This window comes from Mytilus edulis, chromosome 1 (genome assembly GCF_963676685.1).
Source record: "Mytilus edulis chromosome 1, xbMytEdul2.2, whole genome shotgun sequence".
In the NCBI taxonomy this organism is placed as follows: Eukaryota; Metazoa; Mollusca; class Bivalvia; order Mytilida; family Mytilidae; genus Mytilus; species Mytilus edulis.
Window position 1 is genome coordinate 78,685,648 of NC_092344.1, and position 21,112 is coordinate 78,706,759.

Below are 21,112 nucleotides of genomic sequence, written 5' to 3' on the forward strand. Positions count from 1 at the left end.
TTGGTACCACTGGCCTTAATATTCAACATCAAATAAGGGAGGATCTGGGTGGGACAAGTTTTGTGGATTAATGGAACTATTTTATATAAATAGATTATTAAGATACAATACGTTTTGGAATGCTGTACACATGTTATGCAGGGGCCTTGACCTGTAAGATTATTATCCAATCAGCAAGGGGGTTTCCCAGTCACTTCTGCATGTGCTTCTCATTTACTAATTGTTTTGCGAGATCATACTAATTAACCAATGAGATTGCTTATGAAGTTTGAATTAACCAATCAGCGCTTGTTAGCAGAGCTTTTGTTTTAAACGCGCAATCATAATTATTCTTAATGCAACGCTTGCTTGTAGCAGTCATTTTATAATTTTCGGGAAAATAATTTCTTCCCACCCACCACTCCCTAGTGGACATATATTGTTATTTGCTATATACATAAGATCTTGTTGCACTTGTAGAATCTATGCATATTTTATATTGTTTAATTAGTAGAGTAGTAATGTTTCAAAGAACTCACAGTTTTTATGTACTTCTTGTATGGAGTACCACAGTTTTTCAATTTGATTTTGCTTTCTTTGTAAATATGTTTATTGCGTATTGATATGCAAAGAAAATATTAAACTGTGAATGATCAGAAGTACAAACAGTACAATGTACATTTAGATGTACCTATTGGAATTTATCTTATTTCTATAATAAAAATTAAAAGCATGAACACTTAGTCCAATTATTTTATTTTAAATTATCTGTGTATTTTTCTACTTGTTCAGTATATTACAATATTGTTTAAGTAACAATCAGAAATATATTTGTTCATGTTGTTTCACAATGAAAACTGTTTTATCTTGTTGGACAATGCAACTTGATATATTATAAATAATTAATTTATGCTTTTATCAATTAATAATCTATCAAAGTTTTTAAAACTAAACATAAACATGTATAAAAGGCCGAAACAAATAATGTTTAAGTTTTTGGATAAGTTTTTATGAGGTTCATTGAATAATTTTGACGTTTTTGGATGAACAGAGAATAGGTGATTAAATCACTAATTTTGACGTTTTTGGATGAACAGAGAATAGGTGATTAAATCACCAATTTTAAATAAAACTGACCTGGCAAACTGACCAGTTGATATGTTTCTGGAATGAATAACATCTAAACTTTACTAAAATAGCATAAAATTTTTGTAAAACCTTTTTATCTGAAATAGATTTATTTACATATTTATAAGTGATTTATTATTTTTTATTTTTTAAATTTCACTACACCTGTTCTTACCTGTGAGTGCTCTAATTCTCTGTAATTCGTAAGAAGACTTTTCTAATCTGTGTATGACCAACAGGTATCCAGTATAAAACGATACCAAAAAATAGGTAACAAGAATAAGAAATGCCACAAGTTTACAGTTCCACCTCATCTCGGAGCCATTTGGCTCAGTGATGTTTGTTTACGTTTCTTCTTTCACTTTCAATCGACACATATCGATATTGATTACACAAGAATATGTCCAACGATCGTTTGAAAGTTTGTACCTGCTTTGTGTATCGATCTCCGTAAACGTGGGATTCCCCCGGAAGTAAACGCGAGTGAAAGTGGAGTCATGTGACGTCGTACAATTCAAAATGTCTGCGCCCACAAACGACAACATGTCTACTGACGAAAAAGACATACTTTGTGAGATTGAAGCAACTGTGACAACTGGATTTGAGCCAACGGCTATGGAAGAGGCAGTCGAAAAGTTAAATGCAGAAGTTAGCGTGTCAAGAGGTCGAATCATTTTGAAAGTTCCAATAAGCAAAGTGAAAAAGGTTATTTTCTAATTATTTCATTTTGGAAACAGGTTGGGAACAACCCCTCAATGAAAGAAGGGACTGTCCCTCAGACAACAGGTCATTTTACTGTTGTAGAAAAGAAAGAAAGAAAAAATTAGATTTTTTTAACTTAAAAGGGAAAAAATTCATTATATTTGCAGTGATCTGGAAGGATTTTTTCTCTATGGGCCCAGGGCCCCTCAAAATTAAATGCAGGGGGCCATTTAAAAAAATAATGGGTCATGTTGTCAAATGAATGGGCCATTTGAATTGACTACAGTGAAAAAAATAAAAAGTGTATATCTCGGCAAAGAGATGGTGGAATTTAACTTTATGATTCTAAATAATATCATGGATATTATGCCTGTGATTTTTTTTATTTCAATTTCAAAGAATGTAAAATAACTTCTTCCAAACCAGACAATATACTGACCGACTTTAGAAACGCAACACTTGATTATTTTTGTGTTATTTTTGAATGAATTTGTCACCGTCAAAAGCGATGACTGCCTGAACATTACAAACGCCAAAATGATTGTCAGAAAGGTCAACAAATTCTGTCTAACATGTGTTTGGTTTTGTTTTACACCTTCTGGTTTTGCATTTGTTCAACCCATTAATTGGTTTTGGCAATTATACGGTTGGAACTTCAGGGCTTTAAAGGTTTTCCTTCAGTCGATTCTTTGGCAATTCAGTTGATGGGAAACATTTAAGGCATGAATCTGTACTCAATGGCACTCAACAATTTGATAAGCAATTGACATTGCAGCCGTTAACATGACTGGTAAATAACGTTGCATAATCAAATTCTATTGACGTATTGTCACTACACTTTGATCTGTTCATTGATGGCCAGCAAAAAATCTTGTCAACTTGTATCGTTGTCGGAAGGACAGTAAGACAAGTTTCTGAAGTCATACAGTATGGTTGCAGCACGTTTATGCTTTCATTTTTGCAGTATTCTTAAGGGAGAAATCAGGTTTTTATTTCTCAGTCTTGGAAAAATGGAGATGCAACATTTTTAAACTGAGTTAAGTGAGGCAAAGGATTGAAAGAACTGTTTCACAAAGCAAAAAAAGAATAAAACAATCTTTTATGGGTCCAAACTTCCGCTTTAAGAAATTCGTGCGACTTCAAAAATTCGGTATGTTCAATAACCACAAGTCAGTCAGATTTTGATTTTCTGTAAGGAGAAAGAAGCATGATAAGCATGAAAAGTAGTTGTGAGAGAATCAAACAAGATTTGGTTAAAAAAATGAACAAAATGAGTGTTGCGTTTCTACAGTCGTTCAGTATATTTAAGATAACCTTTATTTACAATGTTTCTACCGGTACTGTTGTCTTGTTAATGTTCATGTTTTTTTTACATTAAATTTGGGTCTTCGTCGATACCATACTTATTCCCAATGTTCCGTATTAGAGGATGTTTCTGGCATTTCCTCTGCACTTCTTAAATTATAATTATAATTTATTACGATGACAACAATAGAGAGTATCATTAATTGATAAAACAAAACAACAATTGGCTGAAGGCATGTTTACAAAATGTCAATACAAGCCAAAGACCAAAAATTGAAAGGACAGTTAGTCGCCTTTTATGGAGACAAAAACTATATTCATAAAAAGGCTTTGGGGTTTTTCAATCGAAATAATAGCAAGCTGAACTAACTTAAAATATAATGATTAGAGACAAATCTCGTCTGTACTAGCCTAATTTCATAAATTTAAAGTTGTAAAATATCATATCATGAATGATGGTTCATTACGTTTTTTGGGTAATCAAATACACCCAATGGTTCTATTATTTCCATAGGAAACACCCGAGACGTCCCAAAAATATATAGTAGCCTGGGGTCCTGGCTAATCTTGTCAGTATACGCGTAGCTAGATTGGGCCGGGATGCCAGGCTAAAATATATAGGTGCTCCTATCATCGGAGGAACATTACACAGTTATGTGCACACACATGGCGGGACGGAACACGATCGGAAATCCATTTGACGATATCTAAACGTATCGAAACGAAGTGAAAAATATCTTGCGCTACGTGGGCGCTTACATAAGTCACTCTATGCGCCATTTCTGGTCGATATGCGCTATAGGCGAAGGGCGCACGTACTTCCCGATCACTGTATTTGGAACAACTTTTATCTGGAGACTTTTATAAAAGGAGGGTCCCATTAGGGCAACTAAAATTAATTAGTAGATTTTCATCCAGATTTTTGAAAAACATGGGGCGGGTGGGAGGATTTTATTTAAAAAATTTCATTTCATATGAAACCCTCTTGTGAAGAGTTCTACCGCAGGGGATATAAGCAAGTGTAAAATAATTTGGTTGAACGATAGTTTTCCTGTTTGAATCGTTTTACACTAGTAATTTATTGGGTCCTTTATAGCTTGCTGTTTGGTGTGAGCCAAAGCTCTGTCTTGAAGGCCGTACCTTGACCTAATATGAGGCAGGCATAACCCGTGAATGGGGACGAAGTCTGTATGTATTTTTTTTTAATTCAAACATGTTGATAAAAGAAACGGAAATACCGTAACGTTCCCGATTTTAGTTCTGTTGTCAGGGATTTAGCTGTGACGTTCTTTATGACGTCATATTCAATGTAAACAAAAGAAACGCTTTCATCAGGTAACGTTTTTTTCATATCAAACAATTATTAAAAATGAATTTGTATTGAGTTCCAATCTTATATTTTACTAGACTGATAAATATATATTTTATTCAAAGTCTCATGCAAACAAGACCGGAAAGGAAGTAGATTTCTGCAGGAATGCAGGGAAAACAGGAACAGGAAGTAGATCTGAAAAAAAAGTTAATGATTTTGAGTTCATTAGTAGAATGAAAAATTCGGGAAATTTTCCTGAAATTTTTTATTGTTTTTTTATTGATTTTTCTACCGTAATTGGGGACTTCGTCCCCATATAATTGTTTACTTTTATAAATTGTTACTTTGATGGAGAGTTGTCTCATTGGCACTCATACCACATCTTCTTATATCTATTGAAAGTATAATAGGGTTGGTGCTAAAGCAAGATGCAAATATGATTATGATGTAAAACATGAACTTAACCAAAAAGGAGTTGTTGTTTAATGACCATATTGTGGGTATTGGGACAGAGGGTGTTTGCTGTTTGTCAACAAAAAACGACAGGGCTTGCTATTATAAAATGCGTACATGTGTATATTTGTCAACTTTTTTAGCTCAATATATGGTCATAAATCTAACTAGTTCGTGCTTGTGTCAATTTCTTTAATCCAGTCATGTTTTTTGTACCCATGTATTCCACGATTATTGTGCTTTGAATATCATTCACAGTCCAAATTTCCTGACACAAAGTCATTACATATGATAAATAAAAACAAAAACATGGTTTTCTAAACATTTGTAACATACAGCGATTTGCGTTATTGGACACAGGTTTTACTTGTAACCCAAATATTTCATGCCCTTCTCGTAATCAATCTCTATTCTCTGTAGATGATGTTGTCATCATACTAAAGTTAAAAGCAATTCAACCATTAAAACGAACTCTGGGCACACCAAGACAGAAAAATATGAGTGAATATGGCAAATAATATCTGTTCATTATGTATGATTTTGATTATTTTATTTCAGGTGCTAGAACTTGGTTGTGTAGACAATTGTTATGTTCTTATGACCAAAGTTTCAGACTTCAAGTTTTCTGAAGATGAGGTAAGCATATTATTGTTGGGGTTACAAAAATAAGAAAGAAGCCATATCCTGCATATTGAGCATACATTTTATTTTGGTTATAACCTCTGTAGTATTAGAGGTATATGGTCATGTTGGTTCAGACAGGTTTCACTGTATATTTTTAATGTGATTCTTGCAAGGTGTTTTATCCATTGTACTTGTTCTTTAATTTTCAATTGTTCATCTCAAAGTTTACTTCAATTATGTTATCTTTAGTTAAGGTTTGAAACCAGGTGAATAAAAACTGTGTTTTATGCAGAGAACCAGTGCTTTTCACCAGGAAGGGGAATAATTCATGTTGAATTGCAGTTGTAGAGTCATTCAGGGTACAGGAAAGAGCATATATATGCTACTTCACACTTCCTGTCAATACTTTTGGGTTACTTTTACATAATTTGAAAATATAAAGCTATATTTATTGAAATACATATATGGTTCATACATAGGAAAGACAGAACTGGACATGAAATAAGACAAATTTAAATTCTTGGATTCCAAAATATATAGATATCAACTATGTGTAAAAAGCATTTATTTATATGTTTTAGCTTGAGAGTATGGGTCGTCTCAGAGAACTGGTTAGAAGTGTAGACTGGGAGACTGGTTTAAGGGCATGGAGAGAAGTGTTTACATTTAAACAACCAATCAATTCTAAACCAGATGTTATCCCTGTTGAGTTGGGAGAACCAGTATTATCTTCCAGAATACATAAACCTAAAAAAGGGGACAATGTAGTGAAAAAGTCAAAACGACAAAAGATGAAAGAAAGGATGGAAAAGAAGAAAGAGGAGAGGAAAAAGTTTGCACAAAATAAAATTTCATCAGAAAACAATGTTGCTGATAAAGATAATGTAACCATGGTAACTGGATTAGAGGATATAAAGAATTTAGACAAAACATCAGAAAGGCTTGAAAATTCTAAAGAGGAAGAGAAAGTTGAAAAAAAGAAAGACAATGTACAAGAGGCTGAGACAGCTGATGACACAAAACCAGATTCAAATACCGAGCCAATGGCTAAAAGGCCAAAACTGACAGAATACAGTCCAGATAAACCTGCATTCAGAGTAACTTGTCATAGGACAGGACTTAATCATAGTTTTGATTCTATGGGAGCACAGTCTAATTTTGGAGCTGCTGTTTACAATTATTTTAAATGGAATGTTTCAATGAAAGAATTTGACATTGAGGTTATGTTATATATAGATAGTGATGATGTAAGAGTTGGTTTGGCTTTAACAAGGCAGAGTTTGCACAGAAGACATACCATAGCATTTGGACCAACAACACTTAGACCAACAATAGCTTATAATATGCTCAGGTAAAAAAAAATAAGTAGCAGATTAGAATCATTTAGGCTTCTATGAAAGACCTTTATGTCAGCCTCACATATTTAAGGAAACACCGTTATTGAAATGCAAAAAAATATATTTTATGGGAGTGATCACACTCAAATCAATAATAAAGTAAAGCATAGTTATCACACTGAGGCTTAACAATCAAATCAAATATATGTAGGAACTACTCTGAAACTTATAAATAATATTTTAATCAACTGATTCTTATCGTTTCAAAAATAACAAAAAAATACCTATTTTAACTGACTTATGACAGGCACATACATTTTTTGTACATACAGAATGTGGGGGGGGGGATTAAACATGTCAATGGAATCTCAACCCTCCCCTAACATGGGACAGTGGTTTAACAGTACAACATAAGAATGAACTATAACATCAGTTGAAAAAGGCTTTACTCATCAGATGGATACAAATAGTAATACATATAACAAAGATACAGTGGGCGTGGCTGGTTACATGTAATAAGAAGAACATTATGTATGCTTTAAAACTATAGAAATCCTCTCTGTATTTTAGGTTGTGTAAAATCCAGCCAGGGGAGATAATTTGTGATCCAATGTGTGGCAGTGGTGTCATTCCTATACAGGTATGGTTTGTAGAGTGCTATTTTATGTGGTTGCTTTATGCTGCATTTAAACAAACAACATTGTAATGTATTTTCTCAAATGTTTACCAAATACTACATTTCATAAAAACTACAATAAAAATGTTTTTTATAATATTGACATGGAAATCTCTAAAAAAAAAACTAAAAGTAGAAGAAGATTGCTTTCTTTACTGTTCTTCATCTTAAATTCACAATGTGTCCTTTAACACAGACCTCAACTCAAAAGTGTATGGTGGGTCCTGAAGAGGGAGTATATGGAGAGTTATCTCATTTGCAATCATACCACATCTACTTATTTATATAAACAAACCAGAAATAAAAAGGTCACTTCACGATAAACAAAAACAACGAAAAAATCAAAAATCAACATGTGGTTGCTGGTGATCTCAAAAGATGATTGAATGATTTTAAGGGTCATAACCTTTTTAGCTAACTGGATGAATCAAAATGTGCTAACAGGTGTTAATGAAATCGACAACTTCGTTGAATGTGAAAAGTATTTTCGTTTAACAAAAATGCAATTTTTATTCAAAAATAACTCACATTTATCAAATAGTCATGAATTGAGAAAAAAAACGTAATTTTGTGCCGTATATTTATCAAAATTAAAAAAATGCACTATTTACAGTTTTATAAAATTTGGTCCACATAATCTCCCTGCAAAATGAAACAAAATGTCGTTTTAAAAAATAGGGGTCCATGCACTCATTTTCAAATTAAATCAGTTTGAACGATAAAAATCAGTCGAAAAATGCATCTTTTCCCGATATGTCATAGTTTGACGTCGCAAAATTTAACATTTTACATTAGCCACGTCATTACCTCCCCTGTAACTGTATCATTTGCCCTTAACTATCTCGATTGGATAAATCCAATAATCCACTGGTATCAATGTAAGAATCTATATATATCTGTGCACTGAGGAACAAAGCAGTGCCATAATTTCAACAAATTACTTTGATAGGCAAAGAAATCTGCAAGATTTAGTCATCATTTGCCAAACAATATAACTGTTTTAAAAATACTATGTTGAAGGCCGTACGGTGACCTTTTGTTGTTAATGTCTGTGTGATTTTGGTCTTTGTGGATAGTTGTCTCATTTGCAATCATACCACATCTTCTTTTTTATATAAAAGGTTAAAAATCACAACAGGTTACATCAAAAATTTGTTAGAAAACTTGGTTGGAAATAATGTATGAATAAAGCATCCTGAGCATATTTTGGATGGACTGTATAACAATTTTTATAAAAATGAAGATCAAAAGAGAAATATCGGGGGAAGCACACATGATAGAATTTATCTCAAGAATGATACAACATTGCCATTGTGAATTTGCTGGGGTTTTATTTATTTGTTGGGTTCCAAAAGGTATGGTACAATAATGACTGATATGATAAAGTTACAATAAGAAAATGAAAGTATTGTAAGCTATAACTAGAACAGTTTATATAATTGATTGAAACACCAAGGTATTACAAAACATAGTAAATATCAGATTTGGTTGCGGCTGTTGCAATTAATTGTCTGTGATGGCTAGAAGTGTGTTAACGACACCCTAAAGGCAAAATAGATGTGTTAATTATTTAAACCCATAAAAGTGTTTCTTACTTTGAGTTGGTCATAAAACTGCAAATATTGTTAATAAAGCTTTAACATTGAAGAATAGGATAAACCTCTACGGAAATGTCAGAAATAAAAAAACAAAAATCATTGGTAAAAATCTAGAAATGCTTAATATGACAGTAGAATTAACACTTTATATGCTTACCAATGATATTGATCACATGGTTTGACAACTTTTAACAGGTGATAAAATATTTGGTATTAGATAATGGATTGATATTGCTAATCTGCTAATTTTACCTGATAATGAAAAGCCAGTTTGGCATTGGTTTTTTTTTGTCAGCATTGGCCTTAAAATGGTACCAATGAAAAGTATTTGGATTTTGGTATTTAATATAAATCATTGTGAAATCAATCAAAGTTTATTCATGACAAAAAGTGAAAGAATTAACAATTTTGTCAGTTCTTGCAGTAATGTTCACAGTTCTATAAATTAGAAATTTAACATTGTTTAATTTATTTGTCAATCTTTAAAGAACTTGATTAAACAGATAATTTACTTGATTAATTGTAAATTGTTTTTATCAGCTACAACTTGTAACAATATCAATAGACCCTCATAAATCATGGGTATCTAAGATTCATGACTTCAGATTAACACCATGGTAATTGATGTAACACTTTCATTTCACAGTAATTTGTAAAATTACTTCATAAATCAAATAAATTTATACTTGTCAAAATAAATTTAAATTTCACTTTACTATGTAACATTGATAAGAAGATGAAACTAGCTTTAGAGTCTAGGTTGCAGTAAAAATGGTTTGATTTAGCAAAACTTTTTGAAATTGGTGTTTGTAACATTTCTATTAATATATTGGTTTACACAGCCACAAACTACTTTCTAAAAACCCTACTATAAAAATATGCTTTGATGCCACCGACAATCAATTTTCAGTTCAAAATATTTATTTGCATCAAGTTTTGTCTGATGTTGGTTGAATATTTTACATTTTTTTTTTATATTTGAAAATAGAAACAGCATAAAAAAGTGATTGTCTTTTATCAAGTTGATTCCATTTGATAGCAAATTGCCATCTTTCTGTATTTAACAGTTGACCTATTTGTCCTATTTCTTTTAAAAGATTCTGTACAAATTCATGAATGTGACAAGTATCATTAATATCTACCATCAATTGACCTCTTAGTTAATTCCCTTTAAATGGAAAGTGTTGTACAAAGTCAGAAATGTAATCGTCAATATTCCTATGGTGTGTCAGATGACATGTTCGTTTTTTTCTAGTTTTTCACGGAACGTAAGAATCACATGAGCATTACAAGTATTTATTGTTAAATTATTGCGAACCCTATCGTAGTTTTCCATAGATTCACCTGCAAGTTACCTGTCCATTTAAACTTTTGGCAGTTCTATTGTCCCATCTAACAAATACAACAGGTATTGTTCTCTGTGTAGTTTATTCACTCAGACCTTTAAATTTCTTCTAGGAGAAATATATCACTCATTGATTAATCTACCTGAGTAAAAAATTGAACTGTCAATGAAGAAAAAATACTTATACCAATACTAAGTACGGACTCACAAAACTGCATGTGGTGTTGTATTTATTCGATACCTGGAGTAACTCGTTTTTAATGTGTTCAATATTACATTTGTAATACTGATTCAAAAATTAAAAGTTGATTTCTGATCAAATATTCAATATTTTTGTGTGTTTGATAAATAAAAAATTGAATATTATTATTTTTAAATTAAGGTCTTCATAAACATAAGTCTATAAATGAACAACAACAAAAACATGTAAATTCATTGGAAAATACTAAAAAATGTGTCTGAAATAAACTTTTTAGGATTAAACCAGATTTTATATTGAACAGATTGAAAATATATTAATGATAATATTGAATAAATACAATATTGCATACAGTTTATGTGAGTTATTAGAAGTATTTCAATAAAAAAGAAGATAATTTTTTGGTCAGGTAAATTAATCAATGAGTGATATATTTCTCCTAGAAGAAATTTAAAGGTCTGAGTGAATAAACTACACAGAGAACAATACCTGTTGTATTTGTTAGATGGGACAATAGGACTTACAAAAGTTTAAATGGACAGGTAACTTGCAGGTGAATCTATGGAAAACTAAGATAGGGTTCGCAATAAAAGCTTTCCTGATGATTTAAGATTTGATGGCCATATAATACTTTCACTTAGACAGTTCTGTCATGGTCGGCATCAAATTTCCAATAATGGTTACATAAACTTTGTCATAAATTGTCTGACTATACTCTGATAATTGAAAACATCAATTTCTTTTTATCAACAAATCCCATTTAAACAATAACACCAAAGTTCTGATTGAATTTACTGTGTTTGTACAGAAAGAATACAATGATAGCTGACACTGATACAGATTTATAACTTGTTAATGTGTGAAAACTATAGTAAAAGCAGATTTATCTTGAAAGCAAGGAATAAAACCATAAGCATTATGATTTATATACATATTTAAGAAAGTATGGGTAACAGAGAGAATGGTGTAAATGCACAATACATAGTTATCGATAAATCAGTGCAACATGATGCAAAGTGATATTTAATATTCTAATATAACATGCTTCTTTTGCTTTGTAAATAAACCCACGCTCTAAATTCAATAAAATTTGTTTGCACATGCGTATATTGACTACTGCAGAATAATGAATTTTATCAAATTGGCATGCATTTAATATATTTCATTAATTTGAAACACTTTCAAACTCATAAATGATGCAGATGTTGTTACCACTTCATTTATTATGACTGTAATGTGTTGCAGTTTGAAATTGACATATTTTACCTAGATACAACAACCGTTCATGCTGGCTGTTAAAAACTCCTTCATGTTCATGTAAGAGCCTACACAAACTCTCTACACTTATACAGATCGGACATAGAAATTACCTTAATTGTCCTAATCAGAATCGAAATAATTGATGCAAGCTATACTTTATTGTAGTTTCACTATTGCTTAGGCAAAAATAATCATGAATATTAGGCCTACCCATGTTAAAACTACAATAAAGTATAGCTTGCATCAATTATTTCTTAAATGTCTAGATGTATAACAATTAACAAGATTTTTGAGAGAAACTCACTGTTGTCTCATTTGACAAGGTTTCATGGCATTTTAAACTTAATATCTGTGTGTCAGCAGTGAATAAAAACTTTAATTGTGTTTATAATTTATAGGAGAAAGGGTTATGAATAAAAAAATTTGGCTTAATATATGATGAAATTCTCAGTGTTTCATGCAGTTTCACAAGCAGCACAGCTAGAGAAATATTGTTAATGTTTGACAGTTACTCCACTGTCCTTGGATAGGGAAAGGGGTTGGTGTTAGCAATAATTTTGGTATTGGTGGCATATCATCAATAGCTGCTGTTTATTAGTCCCCTTCTGACAAAGTCGAGGGGACTTTAGGTTTGCACTCCATCAGTTTGTTTGTCCATCTGTCAGTCCGTCAAATCAGTTTTCCACACTTTTTAGCTCACCTTTCCTAAAAGGAAGTGTGAGCTTTTGCCATCACTTGGCGTCCGTCGTTGTCATCTGTCCGTCGTCGTCGTCATCGTAAACTATTTCAAAGATCTTCTCCTCTGAAACTACTGAACCAATTCAAACCAAACTTCATCTGATTGATTCCTAGGGTATCTAGAATAAACTTTGTGTTTTAATTCCCATTTAATCAAAAAACATGGCTGCCATGGCTAAAAATAGAACATAGGAGTAAAATGCAGTTTTTGGCTTATAACTCAAAAACCAAAGCATTTAGAGCAAATCTGACATGGGGGTAAAATTGTTTATCAGGTCAAGATCTATCTGCCCTGAAATTTACAGATGAATCGGACAAACTGTTGTTGGGTTGCTGACCCTGAATTTGTAATTTTAAGGAAATTTTGCTGTTTTTGGTTATTGTCTTGAATACTATTATAGATAGAGATAAACTGTAAACAGCAATAATGTTCAGCAAAACTAGATTTACAAATGAGTCAACATGATCAACATGGTCAGTTGACCCCTTTAGGAGTTATTGCCCTTTGTAGTCAATTTTTAACCATTTTTCGTAAAATTTAGTAATCTTTTACAAAAATCTTCTCTGAAACTACAGGGCTTAATTAATCCAAACTTGGCCAAAATCATCTTTTGGTTATCTAGTTTAAAAAATGTGTCCGGTGATCTGGCCATCCAACCAAGATGGCCGCCATGGCTAAAAATAGAACATTTAGGTAAAATGCAGTTTTTGGCTTATAACTCAAAAACCAAAGCATTTAGAGCAAATCTGACCAAGTAAAATTGTGTATTAGGTCAAGATCTATCTATCCTGAAATTTTCAGATGAATCGTACAACCTGTTATTAGGTTGCTGCCCTGAATTGGTAATTTTAAGGAAATTTTGCTGTTTTTGGTTATTATCTTGAATATTATTATAGATAGAGATAAACTGTAAAGAGCAATAATGTTCAGCAAAGTAAGATTTACAAGTAAGTCAACATGACCGAAATGGTCAGTTGACCCCTTTAGGAGTTATTGCTCTTTATAGTCAATTTTTAACCATTTTTCATAAATCTTAGTTATCTTTTACAAAAATCTTCTCCTCTGAAACTACTGGGCCAATTTAAACCAAACTTGGCCACAATCATCATTGGGGTATCTAGTTTAAATGTGTCCGGTGACCCGGCCAATCAACCAAGATGGCTGCCATGGCTAAAAATAGAACATAGGTGTAAAATGCAGTTTTTGGCTTAAAACTCAAAAACCAAAGCATTCAGGGCAAATCTGACAATGAGTAAAATTGTTTATCAGGTAAAGATCTATCTGCCATGAAATTTTCAGATGAATCGGACAACCCGTTGTTGGGTTGCTGCCCCTGAATTGGTAATTTTAAGGAAATTTTGCTGTTTTTTGGTTATTATCTTGAATATTTATATAGATAGAGATAAACTGTAAACAGCAATAATGTTCAGCAAAATAAGATCTACAAATAAGACAACATGACCAAAATTGTCAATTGACCCCTTAAGGAGTTATTGTCCTTTATAGTCAATTTTTAACATTTTTCATAAATTTTGGTAAATTAAAAAAAAATATTTTCCACTGTAATTACTGGGCCAAGATCATTATAAATAGAGATAATTGTAGCAACAAGAATGTTCAGTACAGTAAGATCTACATACACGTCACCATCACCAAAACTCAATTTTGTCGTGAATTTATCTGTGTCCATTGTTTAATATGCACAAAGACCAAAGTGAGCGACACAGGCTCTTGAGAGCCTCTAGTTTTCTTCATGCTTGAAGATATTGATTAGATATTTGAGCCATAGTTATATTATGACAAGTTACAGATAACGTTGGAATTTTGTTCAGGTCTGATGATTTTGTGTTCTGATGATTTTGAGTTCTGGTCCTTGACCTTGAAAATTTACTGAAATATTTAGTTTTCTGATATTTTTTTTAGTCATGCTTGAAGATATAAATTAAAAAGTTGTTATATAGTTTTATCATGACAAGGTACAGATGAAGTTCTAATTTTGTTCTGGTGTGGTGATTTTGTGCAGAGTTATGGTCCTGAGACCTGGAAAATTTACTAAAATAATCAGTTTTCTACACTTTTTATCTTTATGCTTGAAGATACTGGTATTGACTTTATATTTTTATATAGTTTACATCATGACAATTTATATATTGAGTTTGAATTTTGTTCCAATACAATGATTAAGGGACTATGTATTAGCATTTGGTTTAAAATTTAAAACCCTTTTTTAACTATCATTGCATTTGTATGGGAACATATATTTGGAATCCCCTTTTCTCCTGAATTGGACCCCTCTCCATTTAAAAATTGCTGGAACCCCCAATGTATATTTAGTGGTTTATGAGGAGATGTGTTTACAAAACCGGCGAACATATTGTACCGGTCCAAGGGACAAACGGACTTCATTATCACTATAAATCCCCGCTTTACAAAGTGGTGTACAATTGAGTTTCAAAGAGGCAGCTCTACATCCAAAACAAAGTGAAGGAACTGTGATCAATTATAGGCTACAGTACGGCCTTGTATGTGTGTAAAATACATGCATTTTTATATAACAATTAAGTCTGTGTGTTTTTACAATTTTAAGTATAACGGAGGACATTTCTGAAACTTATATATGTTACAGTGAATTTGTATAATCAGGGATTATGTAGAATCCCTAAAATTTTCACAGATTATGTATAATCACTGGTTAGTTAGGGATTATATATTATCACTACAATTTTCAGGGATTATGTATAATCACTAGAAAAAACGTCAGGGATTATACAATATAACTGAAATGATACTAAGATATGTAACGGTGTCTTCCCATTTATCCAACTTTTAAATTTTTTTATTTTTGTTAATTATTGGGTTGTTTGTTTAGTAATAAAAAGGTGTCTTTCTAAAGTTTGACAGTAAATTTGTTCCTGTAATGTTTTATATTATTTAAAATATATATATATTACATTAATGTAAACATTCATAAGATTGTCAATTCTATCCCGAATTTGTCAATTAAAACAGCAAAAGACGTAGAAATATCTGAATGTTTTGGTATTTGAGCAAGTGTAAAATCATTTGTTCCCCCGGATTATTGCTATACCGACCAGAAACTTAACATTTTACGACACTAGAGAGACAAAATTCAATAATTTTCTTCAGTTTTACCAGTTTAAGGAAAGTAAGACAATATTAAAACATGAGGGAAAATACAAAAACTATGACCTCTTGTGTTTTAGAAATTGAAATTTAACTTAACTTAAGTTAAGTTATTTAATATTATATAAATCAACCGAAGTTAAGTTAAGTTAAGTTATTTAACATTATATAAATCAACCGTCGTTGCACGGGACTTGTACCGTTGCCCGGTCTGATTGCATTGATATCTGCATCGTTAGCGAGAGCCTTATCCCCACTGCTACCGGGGTTAACATTATCAATTGGCAAATCAAGCCATATAAACTGTACTTTGAAAATGATTGAAATATATGAAATAAGTCATTAAAAATCTTGATAAAACTAAAGGGGGGTCTCAACACTTGTAGGTGTGTGTAGCTCACAGCTTAAGGATATGTGTAAAAGTACATGTGTTTTATAAATCACAAGTCTACTACCAATAATTATGCACACTTTTTAGAATTTTGTAAAATTTTCGTTTGTGTACCTTTTCTCATGGACTGGCTCATATCAGACTAATACCCATTAATATTGTATAACGTTAGGCATAATATATTAATATGAAAGACACAAAAATATTTAAATGATAAACACAATATAATTAAATGATAAGCACAATATAATTAAATGATAAGCAAAATATATATTGAATAATTGATGTTTTGTTTTTAATACTGACTTTATCAGCAATAATATCAAGCGAGCCCTTTTTGATATTTACTGTATCAGTATTAATAATATCAAGCGAGCCCACAAGGGCGGGTTGATTAAGTTAGTATTAAAATATTAACATGATTGAATGGCATAATGATTATTTTTTTTTATCGTATTGTTTTAGCAATTGTTTTTAGATCTTTTTAGGTTGAGATATGGATTAAACTGAAATTGTCATCAAAACTATTTTTACGCGTACAATCTTTTTGATAAATGTTAATTTTATGCACAATATTTTAAAAATAAACATTTTATTTACAAACTAGATTTGGATGGCATCGACTATTACACATTTGTCCTGTTTTTTTAAATGTATATCTATTAAATTCATATTTGTTTTTACCACAATATCAACATTTAAAAAACCTTGTCCTCCATATCCAATCATATTTTACAGCACGTCTCAGAGAAATAAGAGTTTTCAGCACAAAATCTGAAGATACCAATGAAGGGAAATCATCAACCTCAAACTGATTTCTTGTATTAAAGATCCGAGCAGGAGTCCATTGCTATATGGCAAGGATCTCCCTTTCTTGGAACCACTTGAGATATATGTTGTTTTTCCTCTGCAATTTGCATTAACTTTTGAGCATACATTTTTCTTCAACCCAAGCAACACCTGTGCCTGTGCCGAGCTTATTTGTTAGCAGCATAATCAGGTTCAACACTTGGACAAAATATAAAGGAAAAAACTCATCACTTAAGAATCAAATAGTAGATCAGGAATGAAAACTGCATGTTTACTTAAACTTTCAAGGAATAGGAAAAAAATGATAATTTGCCTATGTTAATTTGTTTCATCATCTTTGGAGCTTTTAATTATTGAAAATCACTGAAATCATATTTGTAGAATACTAATTAAAATTATCAGTGATTATGTGAAATCACTGGTAATTTTCAGGGAATCTGTATAATCACTGATGTTTTTAGTGATTCTACATAATCCCTGAAAAATCAGGGATTCTACATAATCACTGATTATACAAATTCACTGTAACATATATACAACAAACCTTCCTCTTATTTTAGCAACATTTAAACATCCTTATACTTAATGTAGTAAATCGAGTACACCCTATCAAGCTAAAACATGTTTCAAAAGTTTTCAGGATGTGGATTTATTGAAATATGTTTGTGTTATTTAGAAAAATGCCACCTTCTAATGTATCGTAAATAACTTTGAAATCACCACTAGAATACAGTGAAGTAAAGACTGATCATACAGTTTCAAAATATACAAGCGAGACTGATCGTAACAAGTGAGAAATTCAAACAAGTGTAATTTTCTTATTTCTGGCTTGAAAGATCTGGTTTAAACTTTTACCACCACTTTAAATATACTTCATTTAGTTAATTAAGTCTGGTTTTTACGTTAATTTGTACATTTAGAGGGTAAAAAGATTGTTTTTAGGTTCACTGACTGATTTTCCTTAGTGATGCACTTGAAAATCTCTTGATTAAGGCAAAGATACAAATAATGAATGTGCTGAATTTAATTCTAAACCATTTGAGAATATAGATGTCAGCTGAATTAATCATTAAGCAATGTACAGATGATCAACTTACCGTTCAATTCAGTATATCCATTAAATATAAAATGTGATCCAAAAAGTTCTCCCTTCGAAATTCGCGACTTCTGAATAGTGTACACTGTGATTTAGTATGTTTTTTTCTCGACACGTTCCAATTTTCTTCCGTTTTGCACTTGACATGTACCCCTCTCTTCACCCCTTTTAGTTTTTATCATTTGGTGAAATCAACTTCACAAATATATTCATATAGTAAAATATACGACTAAAACTCTTGACGTGTCTTAAGCTTATTCGGTCCTTTTTCTTAAAGAGTTACGACCATCACAAAATTAAGTTACAACCATCCTGAACATTTTTGTTGTTTTAAATACGACCATCATGCTCGAATTATTGAATGACTATTTTACGAAAATTGGAAAGTTTTTATTTATCAAATTTTGTTTCAATATCAACACACTGACGATAAGTATGAATGAGACAAGCGGTTTGGCTCAAATAAATCTTTTACTGCACAAAAATCGGAAAAGAAAAATTTATCCCTAGAGTTGTCTCCCATTTTTGGATAGTCGTAACTTTAAGTTACAACCATCTGCTTACCACCAGCGAAGTCAAAAGCCTGTCATTCAGTGGTTGAGTTTTGTTGTTGTAATGGTGGAGAGTTGTCTCATTGGTAATTAAGCCATATCTTTTTATTTTTATACTACTTTAAGCTGATCATGGTTTACACTGATTGAATTGTACTGATCAAGAGCATCATCTCTCAATTATCTAAATGCTTACTATAGACACTACTTAATGACTAGACTGAATGACAAATTATTTAGACACAAACAATTTTAGTGGTTGCAAGATGAAAGATGACCTCAAAATGTCTTTTTTTGTTGAACATATGTTATTCAATTGCTGTCTCATTGATTTTAATCTCAATCTCATATTAGAATTACCAGCTAGCATGTAATTTCCAGAATAAATCGAAGCTGTGAATCGGTTTTTATTCATTGAAAAAGGGGAATTTCAAGTTTTAGGACAATAACTCAAAAATGATTTGAATTGTCAAGCAGTTTTCATGAAACTTGGTGAATTGTTTATATCTATTGACCTAAGCTCCTTTGTGATTTTTATCCATTTAGATTTCAGTTTCTGAGTTATTGGATTTTAATCATAAAAAAGGGATGATTTCCAAGTTTTTTGGACAAACACTCATTAGTAATCTATGCAGTTTTTATGAAAAACTTTGGTGACTGGTTTATATCTATTATAACAATCTCACTTTTTTTTTTATGAATTTCTGATATGACACTGAGGATTAATTGAACTTTATTCTTTGAAAAAGGCTATCATAAATCATAGTTGTAATCAAAGAGCTGGCGGTTAAGATTACAGTCATGTCATCAAAACCCTCCTTATGTGTCTGGCTTGATATCTGTATCTTCAAAGGTTCACTGTCTTTGATAGATATAACAACATAGTGCAGTCAATATAAAACAAATATCATGCTATTTATTATTGATATCTTATGCTCAGATATTCAAGTTACAAAATTCAATTTATTTGTAAACCAGTAACCTTTGTAAAAAAACCTATTTTATTTCTGAATTTGTTACATTCAAATGTACAATTATGATTAAAGCAAGATAACTCTATTGAAAATATATAATTTGGCTATGATATGGAACTCAATGTTTAATTTGAAGTTCACATCAATGCAAAATAAAGGCAATCTTTACCCTTCAGTGCTCACAAGAACTCTGATTTAGATATGTTGGAGACATTCTTTATGTTTTCTTAGACATATAGTTGAAGTAGGCGTATCCTTAGCACAATAACGCATGTGTTCTTGTTGTGTTTAGCATTGTTAGCTATGCTGTGATAGAAGCCAGGTTAAAACTTGGTGCACAACTTAAAGGGGAATTTATCATATCAACATTCTTCAGTCAATCTAACTAATTCTTATATTTAATCCAAAACACTGCTGTTTTTACTGACTCAAATTTTAACTAAACCAGTAGAAATATAACCTTAAAATATTCAATATTTGAACAATAGCATTAAACCAAAGCAAATTCATTTTTCTTAAAAGCTCTATATCAAATAAATTTTCTTCAAAGGAGGCAGCAATGGTTAGTTTTTTACATAAGTTTTATGGTAATTAATCCCTTTAGAAAGTGCTTTGAAGATACAGACAACAATCATTAAAAGCTCTGTCTACTATTGATAAGACAGTTTGACTTCAAACTATTACCCAGTTATAGCAGACATAGCAGCTGTACTAGTTATCAGAAATTACTCATTTTAACTATGTTCCAAAGAAATTGAATTATCAAAGAACATTCGAACAGAGAGCTATGGAAAGTACATATTTAGCTAGAGACCTAGCTATAATAATATTAAACGTTTTATTTTTTTAGGCAGCTTTATACTGGCCAGAAGCTACATATTTAGCTGGAGAGCTATAATAATATTAAATGTTTTATTCTTTAGGCAGCATTATACTGGCCAGAAGCTACATATTTAGCTGGAGAAATTGTCAGAAAAGCTGTAGACAGAACAGTAGAGAATGTAGAATATGTTAATAAACTTCAAGCAGAGAAGGAAAAGTAAGTCTAGCTAGCTGAGTTGAAATAACTCAAACAATTTAACTAAAAAAGCAGCTTCACAATTTTAAAACTTGCTTCTTATGCATTTTTAGCTCATCTGGCCCAAAGGGCCAAGTGAGCTTTTCTCATCACTTGGCGTCCGTTGTCCGTTGTCGTCTGTCGTCCTCGTTAACTTTTAACATTTTGAACTTCTTCTAGAGAACCATTGAATGGAATGAAACCAAACATGTCATGAATGTACCTTATGAGGTGCTGACCAAGTCTTGTGGACCCTATGGTAAATGCATACAAATGACTTCTTTTAGAGAACCACTGAATGGAATGAAACCCAAACATAGCATGAATGTTCCTTATGAGGTGCTGACCAAGTGTTGTTACTTTGTAGCCAATTTATCATCCAAGATGGCTGCCAGTAGGGGACCTAGTTTAACATAGGACCCTATGGAAAAT

The 21,112-nt window shown here is 31.6% G+C and overlaps 2 protein-coding genes across 3 annotated transcripts in view; one reads left to right on the forward strand and one right to left on the reverse strand.

Annotated features, from left to right (window-relative positions):
- The window catches only part of LOC139491082 (ribitol-5-phosphate xylosyltransferase 1-like), a 56,779-nt gene extending 55,193 nt beyond the window's left edge, over positions 1 to 1,586 (reverse strand). The window contains exon 1 of the mRNA XM_071278395.1: positions 1,283 to 1,586. Coding sequence (XP_071134496.1) covers positions 1,283 to 1,421 — 139 coding nt within the window. The 5' untranslated portion in view covers positions 1,422 to 1,586. The remainder of the gene's footprint in view (positions 1 to 1,282) is intronic.
- The window catches only part of LOC139491070 (tRNA (guanine(6)-N(2))-methyltransferase THUMP3-like), a 33,764-nt gene continuing 14,238 nt past the window's right edge, over positions 1,587 to 21,112 (forward strand). The window contains exons 1-5 of one of the 2 annotated variants that reach the window (XR_011656457.1): positions 1,587 to 1,812; positions 5,438 to 5,515; positions 6,085 to 6,854; positions 7,411 to 7,480; positions 20,547 to 20,662. Coding sequence is in view for 1 of the 2 variants with exons in the window: in XM_071278380.1 (XP_071134481.1) it covers positions 1,627 to 1,812; positions 5,438 to 5,515; positions 6,085 to 6,854; positions 7,411 to 7,480; positions 20,547 to 20,662 (1,220 nt within the window). In the remaining variant the exon portion in view is untranslated. The remainder of the gene's footprint in view (positions 1,813 to 5,437; positions 5,516 to 6,084; positions 6,855 to 7,410; positions 7,481 to 20,546; positions 20,663 to 21,112) is intronic. The other variant, XM_071278380.1, reaches the window with a different exon arrangement.